General features: G+C 48.2%; 1 protein-coding gene across 1 annotated transcript in view; it reads right to left on the bottom strand.

Annotated features, from left to right (window-relative positions):
- Nucleotides 1-17,133, bottom strand: part of RALGPS1 (Ral GEF with PH domain and SH3 binding motif 1) — a 364,308-nt gene that overhangs the window by 22,778 nt on the left and 324,397 nt on the right. Inside the window, exons 12-14 of the mRNA XM_023730758.1 lie at nucleotides 12,139-12,265; nucleotides 10,747-10,901; nucleotides 8,294-8,345 (exon numbers count right to left, since the gene is read on the bottom strand). Of these exons, the coding sequence (XP_023586526.1) occupies nucleotides 8,294-8,345; nucleotides 10,747-10,901; nucleotides 12,139-12,265 (334 nt within the window). The remainder of the gene's footprint in view (nucleotides 1-8,293; nucleotides 8,346-10,746; nucleotides 10,902-12,138; nucleotides 12,266-17,133) is intronic.

Here is a 17,133-nt window from a genome sequence, read left to right as displayed (position 1 = left end):
CACAAAAATCCTCAACAAAATTCTAGCCAACAGAATTCAGCAACATATCAAAAAAATAATTCATCATGATCAAGTGGGATTTATACCAGGTATGCAGGGATGGTTCAACATCAGAAAAACAATATAATCCATCACATAAATAAAACAAAAGACAAGAACCACATGATCTTATCAATTGATGCAGAAAAGGCATTTGACAAAATACAACACCCATTCATGATAAAAACTCTCAACAAAATAAGAATAGAAGGGAAATTACTCAATATAATTAAGGGCATTTATACAAAGCCAACAGTCAACATCATCCTAACTGGAGACAGTCTGAAAGCATTCCCCTTGAGAACGGGAACCAGACAAGGATGCCCTTTATCACCACTCTTATTCAACTCTGTGCTGGAGGTCCTAGCCAGAGCAATTAGGCTAGAAAAAGAAAGAAACAGCATCCAAATCGGTAGGGAAGAAGTCAAAGTATCTCTATTTGAAGATGATATGATCTTATACACAGAAAATCCCGAAGAATCCACAAGAAAACTACTGGAACTAATAGAAGATTTCAGCAAAGTTTCAGGATACAAGATAAACATACAAAAACCAGTTGGATTCCTTTACACCAACAAAGAGAACCTCAAAGAGGAAATCACCAAATCAATACCATTTACAACAGCACCCAAGATGATAAAATACAGAGGAATAAATCTAACCAGAGATATAAAAGATCTATACAAAGAAAACTACAAGATACTACTGCAAGAAACCAAAAGAGACCTGCGTAAGTGGAAAAACATACCTTGCTCATGGATAGGAAAACTCAACATTGTGAAAATGTCAATTCTACCCAAAGCAATCTACAGATACCATGCAATCCCGATCCAAATTCCACTGGCATTGTTTAATGAGATGGAGAAATAAACCACCAACTTCATATGGAAAGGGAAGAGGCCCGGAATAAGTAAAGCATTACTCAAGAAGAAGAACAAAGTGGAGGCCTCACACTTCCTGATTTTAGAACCTATTATACCACCACAGTAGTCAAAACAGCCTGGTACTGGTACAACAACAGATACATAGACCAGTGGAACAGAACTGAGAATCCAGACATAAATTCATCCACCTATGAGTAGCCGATATTTGACAAAGGCCTAAAGTCCATTAATTGGGGAAAAGACAGTCTCTTTAACAAATGCTGCTGGCATAACTAGACATCCATCTGCAAAAAACTGAAACAAGCCCCATACCTCACACCATGCACAAAAACTAACTCAAAATGGATCAAGGACTTAAATATAAAATCAAAAACGATAAAGATCACGGAGGAAAAAATAGGGACAACGCTAGAAGCCCTAATACGTGGCATAAACAGAATACAAACCATAAGTAACAATGCACAAGCACCAGAAGAGAGACTTGATAAATGGGAGCTCCTAAAAAGCAAACACTTATGCTCATCAAAAGATTTCACCAAAAGAGTCAAAAGACAACCTACAGACTGGGAAAAAATTTTTGGCTCCGACAAATCTGATCAGCATCTAATCTCTAAAATCTACAAGATACTGCAAAATCTCAACAACAAAAAAATAACCCAATTAAAAAATGGGCAAAGGATATGAATAGGCACTTTGCCAAAGAAGACATTCAGGTGGCTAACAGACACATGAAGAAGTGCTCACAATCATTAGCCATTAGAGAAATGCAGATCAAAACTACAATGAGATACCATCTCACCCCAACAAGGCCAGCATTAATCCAAAAAACATAAAACAATAAATGCTGGAGAGGTTGTGGAGAGATTTGAACACTTATACACTGTTGGTGGGAATGTAAAATGGTACAACCACTTTGGAAACTGGTTTGGTGCTTTCTTAAAATGCTAAAAATAGAAGTACCATATGATCCAGCTATCCCACTCCTTGGAATATATCCTAGAGAAATAAGAGCCATCACACGAATAGATACATGCACACCCATGTTCACTGCAGCACTGTTCACAATAGCAAAAAGATAGAAACAACCTAGGTGCCCATCAACGGACGAATGGATAAACAAATTATGGTATATCCACACAATGGAATACTACGGAACGATGAATAATAATAAAGCCGTGAAACATCTTGTAATGTGGAGGAAGCTGGAGGTCATTATGCTGAGTGAATTTAGTCAGTCACAGAAGGACAAATATTGTATAAGACCACTATTATAAGAACTCAAGAAAAGGTTTAAACACACAAGAAAACATTCTTTAATGGTTACGAGGTTGGGGAGGGAGGGGGAAGGTTATTTACTAACTAGATAGTAGACAAGAATTATCTTAGGTAAAGGGAAGGACAGCACACACTACAGGGGAAGTCAGCACAACTGGACTAAACCAAAGCTAAGAAGTTTCCTGAATACAATCAAACACTTTAAGGGACAGAGTAGCAGGGGTAGGGGTCTGCGGACCACACTTTTAGGAGACATCTAGGTCAACTGGCATAACAAAGCTTATTAAGAAAATGTTCTGCATCCTACTTTGGTGAGTGGCATCTGGGGTCTTAAAAGCTTGCAAGCGGCCATCTAAGGTGCATCATTTGGTCCCAACTACCTGAGTAAAGGAGAATGAAGAACACCAAAGACACAAGGAAAGTATTAGCCCAAGAGACAGAAAGGACCACATAAACCAGAGACTTCATCAGCCTGAGACCAGAAGAACTAGATGGTGTCTGGCTACCATTAATGACCACCCTGACAGGGAACACAACAGAGAGTCCCGGATGGAGCAGGAGAAAGGTGGGGTGCAGAACTCAAATTCTAGTAAGAAGACCAGTCTTAATGGTCTGACTGAGACTGGAGGAACCCTGGAAAGCATGGCCCCTGGATTCTCTATCAGCCCAGAACTAAAACAATTTCCAAGGCCAACTCTTGAGACAGGGATTGGACTGGTCTGTTGTCCATAAAGTGATACTTGTGAGGAGTATGCCTCTTAGCTCAAGTAGATACAAGAGACTAAATGGGCAGCTTCTGTCTGGAGGTGAGATGGGAAGGCAGAGAGGGTTAGGAGCTGATTGAATGGACATGGGGAATCAGCGGTGGAAAGGAGAAGTGTGCTGTCACAGTATGGGGAGAGCAATTAGAGTCTCATAACAATGTATGTATAAATTTTTGTATGGGAAAAATAAAAAATAAAAAAACTTCTATAGAACATGTCATGAAGCCCCTCTCCCCTGCACGGGCCTCTCAAAGACACTGAGGATTCCCAGGCCATGTCTCCCATCCTGGTACACAACTCAGGACTCATAGCCCCCTCAGGCCCCAGGATCCCTCTTGAAGGCCTACTGTGGTCCTCTTTACCAAATATCCTTGGGCCTCTGCTTAATCATCACCTCTTCCAGAAGCCATCCCTGAGGCCACAGTCTGACAAGGGCCATCCTGTTGAACATGCCCACAGAGTCCTGCACGTCTTCTTCATGGTCCTCTATGGGCCTGGCATCATGTATTTAATCTCTGTCTCCCAACTTGACCATGAATTCTGACTAGTTCTCTATTGTATCCCAAACCTCTCAAAGGGAAGGAAGAAGAAGAGCCCACTGTTATGCTTTCCTCTCCCTTCCCTCTCCTCTCTGACCACTAGATCCTCTAAGGACCCCTCTGCCTCCCAGTCTTTCCACTTCCTGGTGTCACATCCCGGCTCTCAGAGGGGCGAGTCCTTCCACAGAGACTGGCGATCTCAGCCCAGAGAAGACGGATGGCTGAGTGCTTTGTAATGAACACTGTGACATACTTTCATATTTCACTTCTTAAACAAAACAGATCAGTAAACATTTCTGATTATACCTTCTTTAAAAAAGTTAAATGTTAATTTTTTTTCTGAGTATAAAAGAAATATTTATTCATTGTAAAAAATATGACAAATACAGGGAAAAAAAAAAAGAAAACTCATCCAATAATCCTACAACTCAGAGATAATCAAGATGAATAACAGTATGTATTTTCATATATACATATATGTTCATCTCTATAATCCATTCTGTTTCCCTTAAAAAAAAAACCTCATTTTAAAAAACTCTGAAATTCTTAGGCTGATATTCTTGCTCTCACTTCAGTGCCAACACTTCTTAAGCTTGTCCAAATCAACATAAAAAAAGCACCTATTACCTCTTGTGGATGCTCTGGACTAAAATACTCCCTCCCTACTTAATTTCTCAGAAGGTTGAGGTTTGCTTGAGGTCCCTTTGGCACACTGTCCACGTCCAATCTTTCCAGTTAAAATTAAGTACCTGTTTAAAATGCTGCCTCAAGTCACTTCCTTCTCCCCCTTAGGAAAGTACGGTGTGCTGCAGGGCTCTCATTCCACCTTTGTCCCCACTCCCAGGGTTCGGAGGCCAGAACATCTGCAGGCAGCAGACCCATCCTTACCCAACTCCTCCCAGAGACTCTCTGGCTGTCTGTTTCTTGAGGGCCCTGGTCCAGGACCACCACCCTATCCTCATTCTGGGACAAGAGGCCTTGGGCTCAGCAATAGGAGAGGGTCTTTAAGGCAGCTTGGGGGGCTGAGAAATGACCAGCACCTTCCTAGTTTTGGCTTCCTGGCCCCAACTACAGTCCCACTTCTGCCTCTCCCTAGCCCTGCAGGCCTTGTGACCTTGCTGAGGCTGGGATGGCTAAGAAGACAGGAGGATGAAGAGCAGAAGAGGAAGGTTCCCTTTGTTCCCTACACCTTTACTACGCAGTTTCAACAAGAACTGACCTGCGCCACAGAGAGCAGTGAAGCGGGTCTGCTGGGCTCAGGGGGTTCCAGCATGGGCACCATTAAGGCTGGCTGTTCTGCAGAAGCACTGAGCACAGCCTGACCTCTCACTGCCACCCAAGGATTGGTCACTGGGCTAAGATGTCACTGCGTGTAAACTCACAAGACAGGGCCAAATGATCCCACCCTTGGCTGGATAACGGAAACTCTCCCGCTTGCTCTTCTCACAGTGACAAACCTAGTGATTAAGATGTGCCCTCAAACCAATGGCGGTTTGCGTGGTGGGGGGCGGGGTCACTGGCCAGTGGACTTCCTGCCCTTCATCTTGGTCTCTGGATCTGTTGTTTTTCCTGGCCTGGGTCAAGCTTGTCACTAGGGCTGGGGAGCTGATAGGTGATTCACTTGAAGCTTATGGCCCCCTAAGCTTCAGGGATGTGGGCAAAGGGCTGGCCACTACCCTAGCTGGGGCTCTGGGTGGAATGGAGAAGCCGGTAGCCTCTTCCTCTCTCAACTCTCTTCCTCTGGGTGGAGCCTAGCCCTCTCCTGTACCCTTGACCCTGGCTCCAAGGCATCAGTCCACTCATGCAGGTATAATGATGCATAGAAAGATGCATTCTCAGAACATCTGGTAGGAACACCTGGTGAGAATTCCAAGTAGAGGAAGGCTCGACCTTGCTGAGAGTGTTTTAGAGACTCTCTCTCTCCATTAGACGCAGACAGGCTGACACTCAGGCTTCCAGGGAAGAGGAAATCTATCCCCTTTGATAGAGTGGAAGCAATCTGAGCTGGGGGATAACTAGAGGGTGGAGAGAGGACCCAGTGGAGCCAATCATTGGGTGGGGGAAAGGTTAGGAATAAAGGAGCTCCAGGTGGCAACATGAAGTCACTGAACTGTGAGAGAAAACAGCAATATCTAATGAGATTTTCAAGCTGTTTCACCACAAGGTGTGTGAGGTAAATCCTCCCTTCCAACTCTCCTATGGAGCATTCAGTGAAGTCTAGAATGCTCATGTGCTTTTTGAGAGAGTGGGTTCTTTCCGGTGAACATGAAAAGGTTCTAGTGCAGGATGGAAATGGAGACTTGTCGGGAAGTCACAGGAGTTGGAGGCCAAGGGGGCAGTGGACATCTGGAATGTCAGGACTTCCTTGAGTATGGGAAGGTATTGGAAGGGCTATCATGGCCCCACTGGCATCTTCCAAATCCTCCTGCTCCCCTCAGCAAGGTGGGGTTGGGCCAGGAGCTAGGTCTCAAGAGAATGAGAAACAGGGCATTCTCCCTGCATGGGACTTCCAAAGGCTGCTGCGGGCAGGCTGGGCTTCTGGCTACACAGAAGAGCTGGTCATGAGACCAGTGCTTGGAGGAGATCCCACCCAAAAGGGACCTATTATAGGCATTCAGATGGACAGTGAATCGAAATGCTACATTCTAATTAGAGAAAAATAGAAATGCTATAGCTTACAGTGTTCATGACTGAATTCAGTACAGCATCATCTCCATGGAGCAAAGAATTCTCTCTCACCACTTTCCTTCCTTGTAGCTCTATTCTCAGACTTATGTACTTAGCAGGAACCATATCTGTTACATCCCCAGTAACTAGCATGGTTTCTGGCAGGAGTAGTTGCTTAATACAATAGCTACTGAATGAATGAATGAACAAATGAATGAATAAACAAATAGGTCCAGGTCTAGTTTATAATCAGGATCTTGGCTCTGTGCCTGAGTTTGCCATTTTGATGTGCCCTCATTCGTTGTGGCCTAGGAGACGCTGGCTTGCCTATAAGCCCTCTTTTCTCAGAGTCTCCCCAGAAATCTCCTGACTGGTGCTGAGAAAAGCCAAATTTTTGGTCACTGGTTCTGGAGTCTGCCCCTGGTGGCTGTCTGATCCTCATCCCTACTGCTGGGGTGCCCCCAAAGTGACAGCAGCTGGGCCTATTTGTCTGAGCTCCCCAAATGGGAACAGAGCAAATGCCCCTCCAGGAGTCCTGCACCAGGGCCAGGTGGTAAGAGCCTCTGAAGGCTCACAGCATCCTTTTCCATCCCTCCACCTTGGGCTCCACGTGGACAGACTGATCAGCCCTCCATGATATAGCTGCAGGCCTGACTTGGGGCTAGTCCCTGTAGTCTTCACAGCCTACTCTCTGGAAGAGGCTGTGGAGCACAGTGATGAAGAGGTACGCTTGGCTGTCAGGAAGATGGACTGGGGTCAGCTCTGCCACTTAATCGATAAGCGTGAAGCAGGACAAGTCATGTCACCTCTCAGCCCTTCTTTCCATGTGTATACAACAGGAGAATATGAATAGCCACTATGTAGAACTGTTTGAGACAATGCATGTAAGACAGTGCCTGGCACACAATGAACGCTCAACAAATATTAGTTCCTATCATAGTAGGCCCCTCTGCCCCGTGAGGATTTGCTAGGCAGGATTTAAATCTTCTTTGGTTATTTTCCAATTATGGAGACTGAGGGGACAGAAGGCTTAAGCACCAGTGGAATGCATGTGTATGTGTGAGTGTGTGTGATGTCTGATTATACACACATGTATGTGTTTGAGAGCACATATATGAGTGTGTGCATACACATGTGTGAATACGTACGTTTATGCTTCAAAGTGTGCACACATGTGCGAGCACATGAGTGTACACATGTATGTGTGACTGCAAGTATGACAGTGTGTGCACTCATCCATGTATGATGTGAGTATGCAAGCGCACACGTGTGCACGAGGGTGAGAGAGTATATGTGTGTGCTTATGTGTAGAGGGCCTGGGTGTTGGTGAAGAGGCTGCTCTCAGGACAGTGCAGACCTGCCTCTCCAGGTCACTGCATTTCTCCCTGTCTCCTCTAAGACCTCCAGTCACCAGCTGATGTGCTTTACCTTCACCTCGGCAGTGCCACAGCTGTGGGACCACCCCATTCACGGTGTCCTTCGTCTTCCCAGAAGCCATCTGGTGCCTGGCACAGAGAAAGCACCACTACATGCCTATGCCGTGGGTGAATTCCTGAGCCTGGGGCAGACAGGCTCTGCAGGGAGCCACACTCTGGCGAAGGATCCAAAAGGTGCGTGGCAGCCGTGACCACTTCACTGTCACCAGTGCCTAGTAGGGTGGGTACTCAAAAAATGCACGTGAGGCCACAGCACAACCATGTGGGTACAACACTCTCAGATCCCACCAGGTGGAGCCACGTATCCATCGCAAGACTAGGCTGATTCTCAGGCTTCTGGTTTCAAGAACTCATATTTGAGACCAAATCTGCTCCAAGGTCTCCTTCTGCCCCTTGGCCCAAGGAAGAAGTCACTGGCTCGAGGCTCCTGTGCTGGCTCTTGGCTGAGATGAGGAGTGGGGCGGCTCAGAGCATCGAGGTTGGGATCCCTCACCACCAGGCCCATCCTGTGCTTCCTTCCTCCCTGCCCCTGCCCCCAGGCCAGGCTGAGAGGCCACAGAGCAGCCCTCGCCTGAGGCTGGGCCAGTGAGGTGGGGTGGGGAGACCTGTCCCTGGCCAGAGCCTGTTTTCAGCTTCCTTGGGCCCTGAGCACCTCCCCTGGGAGGGAGGCTGAGCTGAGACCCACTCACCTTTCCAGCCCTGAAGACATTTCTTCACTAAACTCTGAGCTCTCACTACTGCCTGAAAAAAGGAACACAGATCAGTGAGCGTGGTGGCCTTTCAGAACGGGGGATGACCAGGGGGATGACCTAGGTCCTTAGGCCCACTGCACTCACAGAAGTGCTAGAGAAACAGCTTCCTGTCTCTGTGGGCATCAACATGACCAGTTTTGCTGCTGCTGTTTCTGACTTGCTGCTCTTGGAGGGTTGAAAGAACTAGCCCATTCCACAAAAACTGCTCCCAGGTGGGTCCTCACCTCCCTTCCCACTGTCCCCAGAGGGCAGCAGCTGCCTGCCCACTGGCCGAGTGTAGTCTAGGTCCTCAGGCTCTGTCTTGGCCTGGACTGGCCCCACCACTGCCTCCCTCTGGTCCATGTGAAACCAGCACTAGAACAGGCCTCACTGGTGAGGACAGAGGCAAAAAGGAGCACTTCTCTCTCCAAGGGTCAGGGGCTTGACGAGACACTAGTCACAGTGCAGTCGCCTAGTATCAGACAGAAGCCTCAGGGAGGGCTCCTTCAGACCCCTGGCCAGTGTAGACAGAGAGAGGGGCTCAACTCCACTGATCTGCTCCTCCTTGCAGGCCTGCCCCATGTGGCTAAGACACCCTGCTTTTCAGGGGCTTTCCAAGGCCAAGGATAGCAGAGAGATTTCTTCCTGTCACTGCACGCAAGCAACAGGTGAAGCCTTTGTACTCTTCCCCAGACCCTGGAGGCTCCTTGGTTCAGTGCTCTTTGCCTGGGCCACCTGCTGGCACCAAGGCTGAGCAGTGGGAAGGGGAAAGGGGGAAGGCCTCAGGCCCCTGGAAATCAGTCTGAGCAATGGGCCTCATTACAGGATGGGGGATGGAACTAGTTAGCTCCCAAAAGTGCACATGTACACACAGGAACTCACTCGAGGGCTTTCAGCTCCAAACAGAAAAACATTTTGAGTTTTCTGACTTGAGGAGCTGAGAACCAAACAACCTTGTGATCTCCTGCTTGGGTACTGAACAGCATCTGATTCAGTTTTCTGTCTCAGGAATAGCAGGCCCTGGACTCAGGCACAGCTCAGAAAGTTTCCTGGCCATTAAGACATTAAGACTGCTGCTCTGCTCTGAAAGCTCTTCAGCTGGTATTTCCCAGAGTGAGTTCCAGAGAACCCCAGTCCCATAGGGCACTCCAAGGAAAAAGGGTTCCGTGGCCAAATAATGTGGGAACACTGCAGACTCTAATGCCTTCTGGGAGGATTCATAATGCACATAAGCATATTAAAATCTCTGAGAAGAAGCCTGCTTATTTTTGATTAACCCAGCCTTTCCCAAACCCAGACCTCTTCTGCCAAGGCACATCTATGAACCATGGGATGCACTGTCCTAAGCTTTTATACATCCTGACTGGATCCAAACAGGATGACCTCCTCCAGGGATGGTAGGCAGACATGGGAACTTGCTTGTCACAGACTCTCAGGGTGGGAGACAGCTGCCCCCTGGGGTGATACTTCCTATGGCCTCTGAGACTGGTCTAATTTGACATGGCTGTGGGACGTGAGATTCCTGCCTGTTTCCCTGTCCCCCATGCTCATTTGCCTTCTATCCTACAGTCCTCACCAGATCAAACTCCCAGCCTGGCAACTGTCTAACCCACCACCAGCCCTGGGAGGACTTCCTGTTAAGGGAGGCAGACAGACACACAGACTACAGAAGCACAGTCACACTGAAAGGGAACACATTAGAGAGTGCATTTGCCTACTGGCAATAATGACTGTGTGGGGCCATTTGCCCTCAGCTGGCCTGAGCACTGCAGGGAGTCCGTCTGTGATCAGAGCTCAATGCCACCCTCAGCCCTCACTTCACCTTCTTCCCACCCTAGCCTCAGCAGCAGGTTCTGTCTATTCCATTGACATGAACACCATTTCTGGCTGAAGCTCAGAAATACAATTTCTTAGATCAATTTTTCATTCTCCCTAATTCTGGCTTCTCAGTGTGACAACAAATACACAGGCGGGAACCCGGTGGCATTTTAGCCCACCCAACTGCTGTCCTGAGGCAGCTTCTCCTGCTTTGCCTGCAGGGCCCTGGGGTTCATGGCCTCTCAAGGTCAGCAGCCCCCCTGGGCAGCACCTCGGCTTTAGGAGTTGTCAACCTATGACAACCAGTCTCAACTGTGCCTCTGGATGCTCCTTCCACCTGCCTGACACACTCAGGGGCTACCACAGGATGGAGACAAACTCGAGGGCTCTCTAGAAGCCCACAAAGCCAGGAGGCAAAGGCTTCCCTGACTCTGGGCTTGTCTTGAGTGAGTCTTCTCTGTGGGGAATGAGGTGCCACTGGGTTCCCCACAGTGATGGCGCCACCGGGCATTGCACAGTGACACAGAGACAGACATGGAGCACACGTAGGGCTCGTGGGCCCACCCGCCGTTGTGTGCAGGCCAGATGCTTACCTAGGGAGAGTCCATTGGTGACAGCAGAGGAGGTGAGGGTGAGGCCCCTGCGGGGGCTGCGGGACTCTAGGACGCTGTCGTCCAGTAGGTGCCTTGCTTTCTCCGATGGGAATGTCGCACTTTTGCTCTCAACTACACTCAACTGACACATCATACTGGAAAACGGAAAGGAAGAGAGAAGGCAAAGCTCCTTATCTAGGGAGTAACAGTGGTTACGACTGCCCTGGGGTCCTGAGCAGATGGTGCAGCAGCAGGAAAACGATCTCCACCCAGAACCGCAGTATAAGTCCTGGCTCTGCCACTATTATCAGTGTGACCTTGGGCAAGTCACATTCTTTTTCTGAGCCTCAGTTTCTCCACCTGTCAAATGGGGATAACAGTACTTGCCCTACCTGTCTCCCAGGACGGTTATGGTAGGACTGTGCTTGCAGTTGATGGAGGCTGCGCAAGTGAAGGGACGGCACGACCCTGTGGTCAGCCAGCCTGGTTCTGAAGTCACACATACCTGGTCCAAATCCTTGCTCCAATGCTTACTCACCATGGTAAGGTACTTCACCTTGCTGAACCTCATTGGACTCATTCTTAAAAAGTATGTAATAGTAACACCTACCTCAGAGATCTGCACAGGGACTCAAGGAGACAATGCTTGATGGGCCAGCAGTAAAGTACCTAGCACACAGTAACTGCTGAATGCTGGGAGAGCAACTACTGCTCTCCTGGCCTGTGAGCTCCTCCAGGGCCAGTCTGGGCTGGGCCAAGGCTTGTGTCATGGTGGAAAGAAGGAAGGAAGGTAGAAGGGAGGGATGGAGGGAGGGATAGATCTGTTCAGGAACCTGTGCCCAATGCCCTGGTGACAGAGGCATGGCTACCCCCAGCAATGCCGAGGACCCACACATGTTCACCAGCTGTCAGCCCCACAGGATTGGATGGGTCAGTAGGTACACTGCTCTGCAGCCCTTCTGTGGCAATTGGCAAGCAGACAGAATGTGAACTCATGAGACGTGAAACACCTAATGCTGCTCTGGGTGACAGTCACTTCACGTCCATTGGACTTGAGAGTTCTCCACGAGGGAGTCACCGACCGAGCTTGGGCAAACTTTCTGGAATCCCACTGTTGTTTCCCTATCCTTAGCATTCTTCCTCCACTGCCTACTGATACATGTCAACAGTATGTAGAGTGCTCTGCTGCAACTGCTCTCAGCTCTTCTCTGAGCCTATGCCAGCCTCAAAAGCGAGTACCAGCCAGGGATACCAAGTGCCCCCATCAGTAACTCCCAGCACAGGGTGGGGGGAAGGACTCAGTTGGCAAGTATTTCCCAGCATTCCTTTAGGCCACACCCCTCAGCTTAATCTGATCTAAAGCTCTTGGAGAGGACCTGCTCAGTCACCCACTTGTTGCCCAGGCTGTGGCTCTTCCTGTGTCTTGGGACCGGGGGTGTGGGGAGGCTGCCAGCAACAGATGCATCAGGACAGGTGGGCCTCCGGCTGAACCTTGCAGAACTGGAGCCAGCAGAAGAGCCTGTGAACAAAGCAGAGACAGAGAGCAATGGTGGGAGATATGGCAGCAGGGAGCTCTGTGGAGGCTGCCTCAGGGCTGTGGAGGCTCAGAGGTGGTGGGCCCTGGGTTTGGGGTGAGCACCTGGCCTGGATGTCACAGACTAGGCAAGGTTTATATGAGCTCTATGGCCTCCTGCTCATTAGATATAAGTCTTCTCCCTCAAATCAGCTCCCACAATTGATAACTGACTCTCAGGATGGCCATGCGTCCTGCTGCACACAGTGCCCACTGACCAGGCACAGCCCCATTGTCTAATATACAGCTGAAGGGAGAGTACCATGAATAGATGTGGGGACCAGCAGCCTGGCCCCCCACTTCCCCATGGCATGAGTTACCTAAGGCCACTTAGCTAGTAAGTGATAGAGTTGAGACTTAGAAGTATGCCTTCTGACTTTAACACCAGTGCCCTTACCATGGTGCCCTTATATAGACACTTTCTGTTTTGTACCCTTTCATTCAACAGAGACTGAGAGCTTATTGGGGGAGGTATTTAATTTACTCAGTGAAAGCAGTTAGATAGGCAGGAGTTCAGATCCCAAGACTGTCAGTTACAAGCTGGGTGATCTTGGAGAGGGTACTTAATTTATTCCCTGAGCCTCAGTTTCCTCATCTGAAAAGTAGGATTAAACCCACCTTGCAGGTTGTTGGGAGGAGTCAATAAAATAATGTATGTAGAGAGTACTCATACTTATTTTGTTATCATGATTATCACCACACCCCCTCAGCGCCAACCATGATGCCAACAGGAGGTCATTGGAGCCAGGGCCACAAATCTGACTGCACATAATCCACAGAGACTGAAGTAGGGGTCCACGAATCCTTCATGCTGTCCACATCACAACTACACTTTGAGAGGCATGGTCCTGGCTACTGTTGCACTCTTTAGTTTCTGTATCTTGGGCAGGGAGGCCTTAAGGGAGGTGACACCAGCTGCTAGCCTAGCTCTGGCTACCTGGGCCAGAGATCAGCGGTGGAGACCAGGGCATCCACAAAGGGGCTCAGCCACTTTCTGCAGAGCACATCAAATGCAAAGCAAATCAAAGGGGCTGCTGCCAGGCCATGCTTAGAGGCCTGTGAAGCATGATGTCCATCCAGAGCTCCAGATCTTTGACCACAAGAACTTGTAGATCCACAAGTGACCTAAGGATTCCCACGTCCTTTCAGCTGGCTTAGGTCATCTTTATGTTACTATCCAAAGCGTGTAAACTGTGGAAGCCCAGCTCCCTTCTGGTATTTCTAGAGATTCACTAGGCAGGAAAACTTACATCATCTCTAGCTCTGAATTCCTGCTTCAATTGCTACCATTCTGTCTCCTCCATGGGCTCCTTATCCTCTAACAACCCCTCGTGAAAGTGTTGTCTGCACAGGCCTCCCTCTTTAGCTCCTGTTTTTCATTTGATTTTAACCACAACAGATGTGCTGATGACTCTTAAATCTTTACTGTAGTCTTCTTTTGCCAAGACCTTTATATCCATGATACCTCCATCTGAACTTCCCTATGGTTCAACACCGTCAAAGTTGAACCTGGTAATTCCTTCTCCTGTATTTCCACCCTTACCTGGCGGCACTGCTGTTCATTCAATAACCTGTCCTGGAATGTGGGGTTGTCCTTGGCTTCTCCCAGACTATGATTTGCCTTTTCTTAGTTCTTCTATTCACCATATGCAATCACCAAGGCCCCCAGATTTTGCACCCCCCCCACCCCCCTGCCCACCTCTCTTGTCACTAACTGGTCTGAGCTTCCACACTTTTTTTTCTGTCTCCAGTATAATCCTCTCAGATCCAATCCCCATACAGCTTTGTGAGTGATTTAAAAAATGAACAGCTGACCATGTCACTTCTCTGCTTGAAACTGTCCGCGACATGGTGTTCAGGACTCTGCCTGACCTGGTCATTCAAACCGATCTTAAAATCCCCATGGAAGAGTAAAAGGTCAAAATAATGAAGACAATTCTAAAGAAAATAGTGTAGGACTTGCCCTACCAGATATCAGAACAAAACAAACAGTAACAGCAATTCAAACAGTTTGGTACTAGGACAGAGATAGAGAAATAGATCAGTGACTCAGAAAAGAGTGCCCAGAACTGCTTCATAATGGTGGTGGCATTACAAATCAGTGGGGAAAGCTGGGTTTTGTTCAATAAATGAAGCTAGAACCATTGGGTTCCATATGGAAAAAGATAAAATTGTATCCATGCTTTACTTTATACAGAAACATTAATGTCATGAATATCGCAGTGTGATGGATTGCTTTTACAGGGCCTTTCTTGTCATGGTCTTGTAACTCCCACCAAATGAATGGGTGGGACTATACAAACGAGGTGCTTGTAGCCCACCAAGGGGATTGGATGACTTGCTAATAATGCAAATAAGGTGTACGGCACCCTTGTGGGGGTGGAAACATGCAAATAAAGTATATGGAACCCTAATTAGGAGATGGATCAGTTTTGCCATCCCACTAGGCTTAAAACAAGCCATCCCAGAGGCAAAAAGGGAGGACCTCACTACCAAGAAGAGATGGGAGCAGGGCATGTCCTTTGGACCTGGGGTGCCTGTGCTGAGCACCTCCTAGACCCAGGAGACAGAGAGAGAGCTGTAACTCAGGAGACCAGTGCGAGATGGCACAGTGGGCTTCCTGGCCCATGGAGCAAGCTGGTTATGGTGAGTGTGCCCACCCACAGATCAAGACAGCGGAGCGCCTTTGGGCAGGAGGCTTGAAGTGGGGTGCCTCTCAGCACTTGCTGGCAGAGCTAGGCTCACAGACCTACAGCGTGAGAGAGCTGAGCACCTTCATAGCAAGACTTAGTGGTGGAGTCGGGTGCCTCCGAGCACTTACTGGCAGAGCTAAAGAGCTTTGTAACACTTGCCCAAGCACAGCAGAGGCCAGGCCGAGGAGCCAAGGGGCTGAGGGGCCAGAGAGAGGCCTGCCTGTGGGCAGAGAGAAGAGGCTGTCTTGATCGAAGAACTGTATCCTGAATTGTAACCTGTTACTTCCCTAATAAACTCCATAACTGTGACTATGGTGAGTTCTGTGTGGCCACTGCAACGAATTACTGAACCCAGCAGAGAAGTACACAGTGCCATGGGAGGGACAGCTGGTGTCAGAATTGGTAAAAAGATTGGAGAGTGGAGGTGTCTGAACTCTGCCTCATAGGAATCAGCCTTGGGCTGATGTTGATTTTGATCCTCCTTCCCCTTGTGAAGTTAGACGGGGAAGTCAGATGCCACCACTATGCCATTTTTACAGTTGATGTCAGAACTGGGATACGCTGCAATGGCTCCAAACTCATGGAAGCATGGGGCTTTGTAAGAGAAAGAACAAACGGGAGTGGGAAGTGAAAATTTTGATTCTTAAATGGTTACTCTGGTTGTTGTTACTTGTAATGGGTGAAAGGAAATTAAGAGATGTTATGCTGCAGCTGAGGGGAGAAAGGCCGCAACTGGAGAGGCTTGGGGCTAAGCCAGGTGGGTTAAACAAGATGATTAATAGGTGGCCAGGGTTTTGTGGTTCCACCCAGCCAGAGGCCCAAGGCCATATGCAACTGAATGGGAAGGTAGTCAAGGTATAGAGAAGATGAAACCGGAATGTTTTAAAAAGGGTTATGTGTTCAAATGTACTATGGATATTGAAAGTTTCTCCTACCTAGTGTTGTAAAACAGACCTACATGTATGACGGAAATGAATATTGGGTATTATAGATTACAGAGGGCGTGTAACTCCACCTTCAGCCAATAATTGATTGGATATGAGAAAAGCGGAACTAGGATTTGCCTGAAAGAAACACAGGCTGTTTATTTCAAAGCAGTAGCCCTGTGTATAGAGTATTGGAGGCTTAGGTAGAAAACCTGAGCCTCACACCCTGAATCTTTCCAGTTGGGAAATCTGCGTTTGAAAAGACATGCAGACCTACCCAGAACTGCTGAGAGAGTAGGAAATTTACATTCGAAGGAAGGACCTGCAGAAAAAAAAAAAAAATGACTGTTTTGCTTTTTGAATTTTGAGCAACTGGTTTGCCATTAGATGCACTGAGGCCAGAAAAGTCGGTGCCCATCAGAAGAACCCCCTTCCAGGACTGAAAGTTAAGGTGAGCTGGCAAGTAGACAGCCTGGTATGCTCACTTTAGGTGACTACCTGGGGCCATCAGAAGAGTGGAAGTAGGGGGAGATGCAGCAATGAAGAGATGGGCTGAGTCTGGATATGTTCCATTGGCACTCATTAACCTAGCCTACAGGGGCTAGGGATGAGAGAGGGAGAAGGGACTGGCTGGTCTGAAGTGCAGGGAATCGTGTGGACTCCTGAGCCTATGGGTAGTGCCCACTGACCTAGCCCATGGGGGATAGGGATGAGAGAGGGAAAGAAGGGGCTGGCTGGTCTGCAGTGCAGGGAGATGTGTGGACTCCTGAGCTGGTACCCATTGGCCTAGCCCAGGGGTGCTAGGGATGAGCTGACCAGAACCTGACTGAAGGGACAGAGAGAGAGATGTTTGACACTGTGAGCTGGTGTAAGCTGCTGCAATTTGATGACTTGCTCTGGACTGGACTTTGCTTATGGATGGAGGTGCTCCAAGTTCCAACTGGAACAGAAGATTCTTCAGATTAAGGCAGAAACTTGTCTCCTCAGAGTACTGGTTTGGTAGGGACAGGCAATTTAGAAACTGGTTATCTAAAATGGCGGGAGATAAAGGCATGAAGTGGCTGGCTCACACACTTTTGTGGGTGTGCTTAGACTCAAAATGAGGGAGACAAGGAAGATCCCCACTGAATAGTTTCCTCTTTTCCTGATGGGTCTGGGGAAGACAGCATAGAGGAAAATGCTGTGAATTTTGAGT

This window comes from Trichechus manatus, unplaced genomic scaffold (genome assembly GCF_000243295.1).
Source record: "Trichechus manatus latirostris isolate Lorelei unplaced genomic scaffold, TriManLat1.0 scaffold00038, whole genome shotgun sequence".
Taxonomy (NCBI): Eukaryota; Metazoa; Chordata; class Mammalia; order Sirenia; family Trichechidae; genus Trichechus; species Trichechus manatus.
This window is presented reverse-complemented; position numbering and strand designations above follow the sequence as displayed.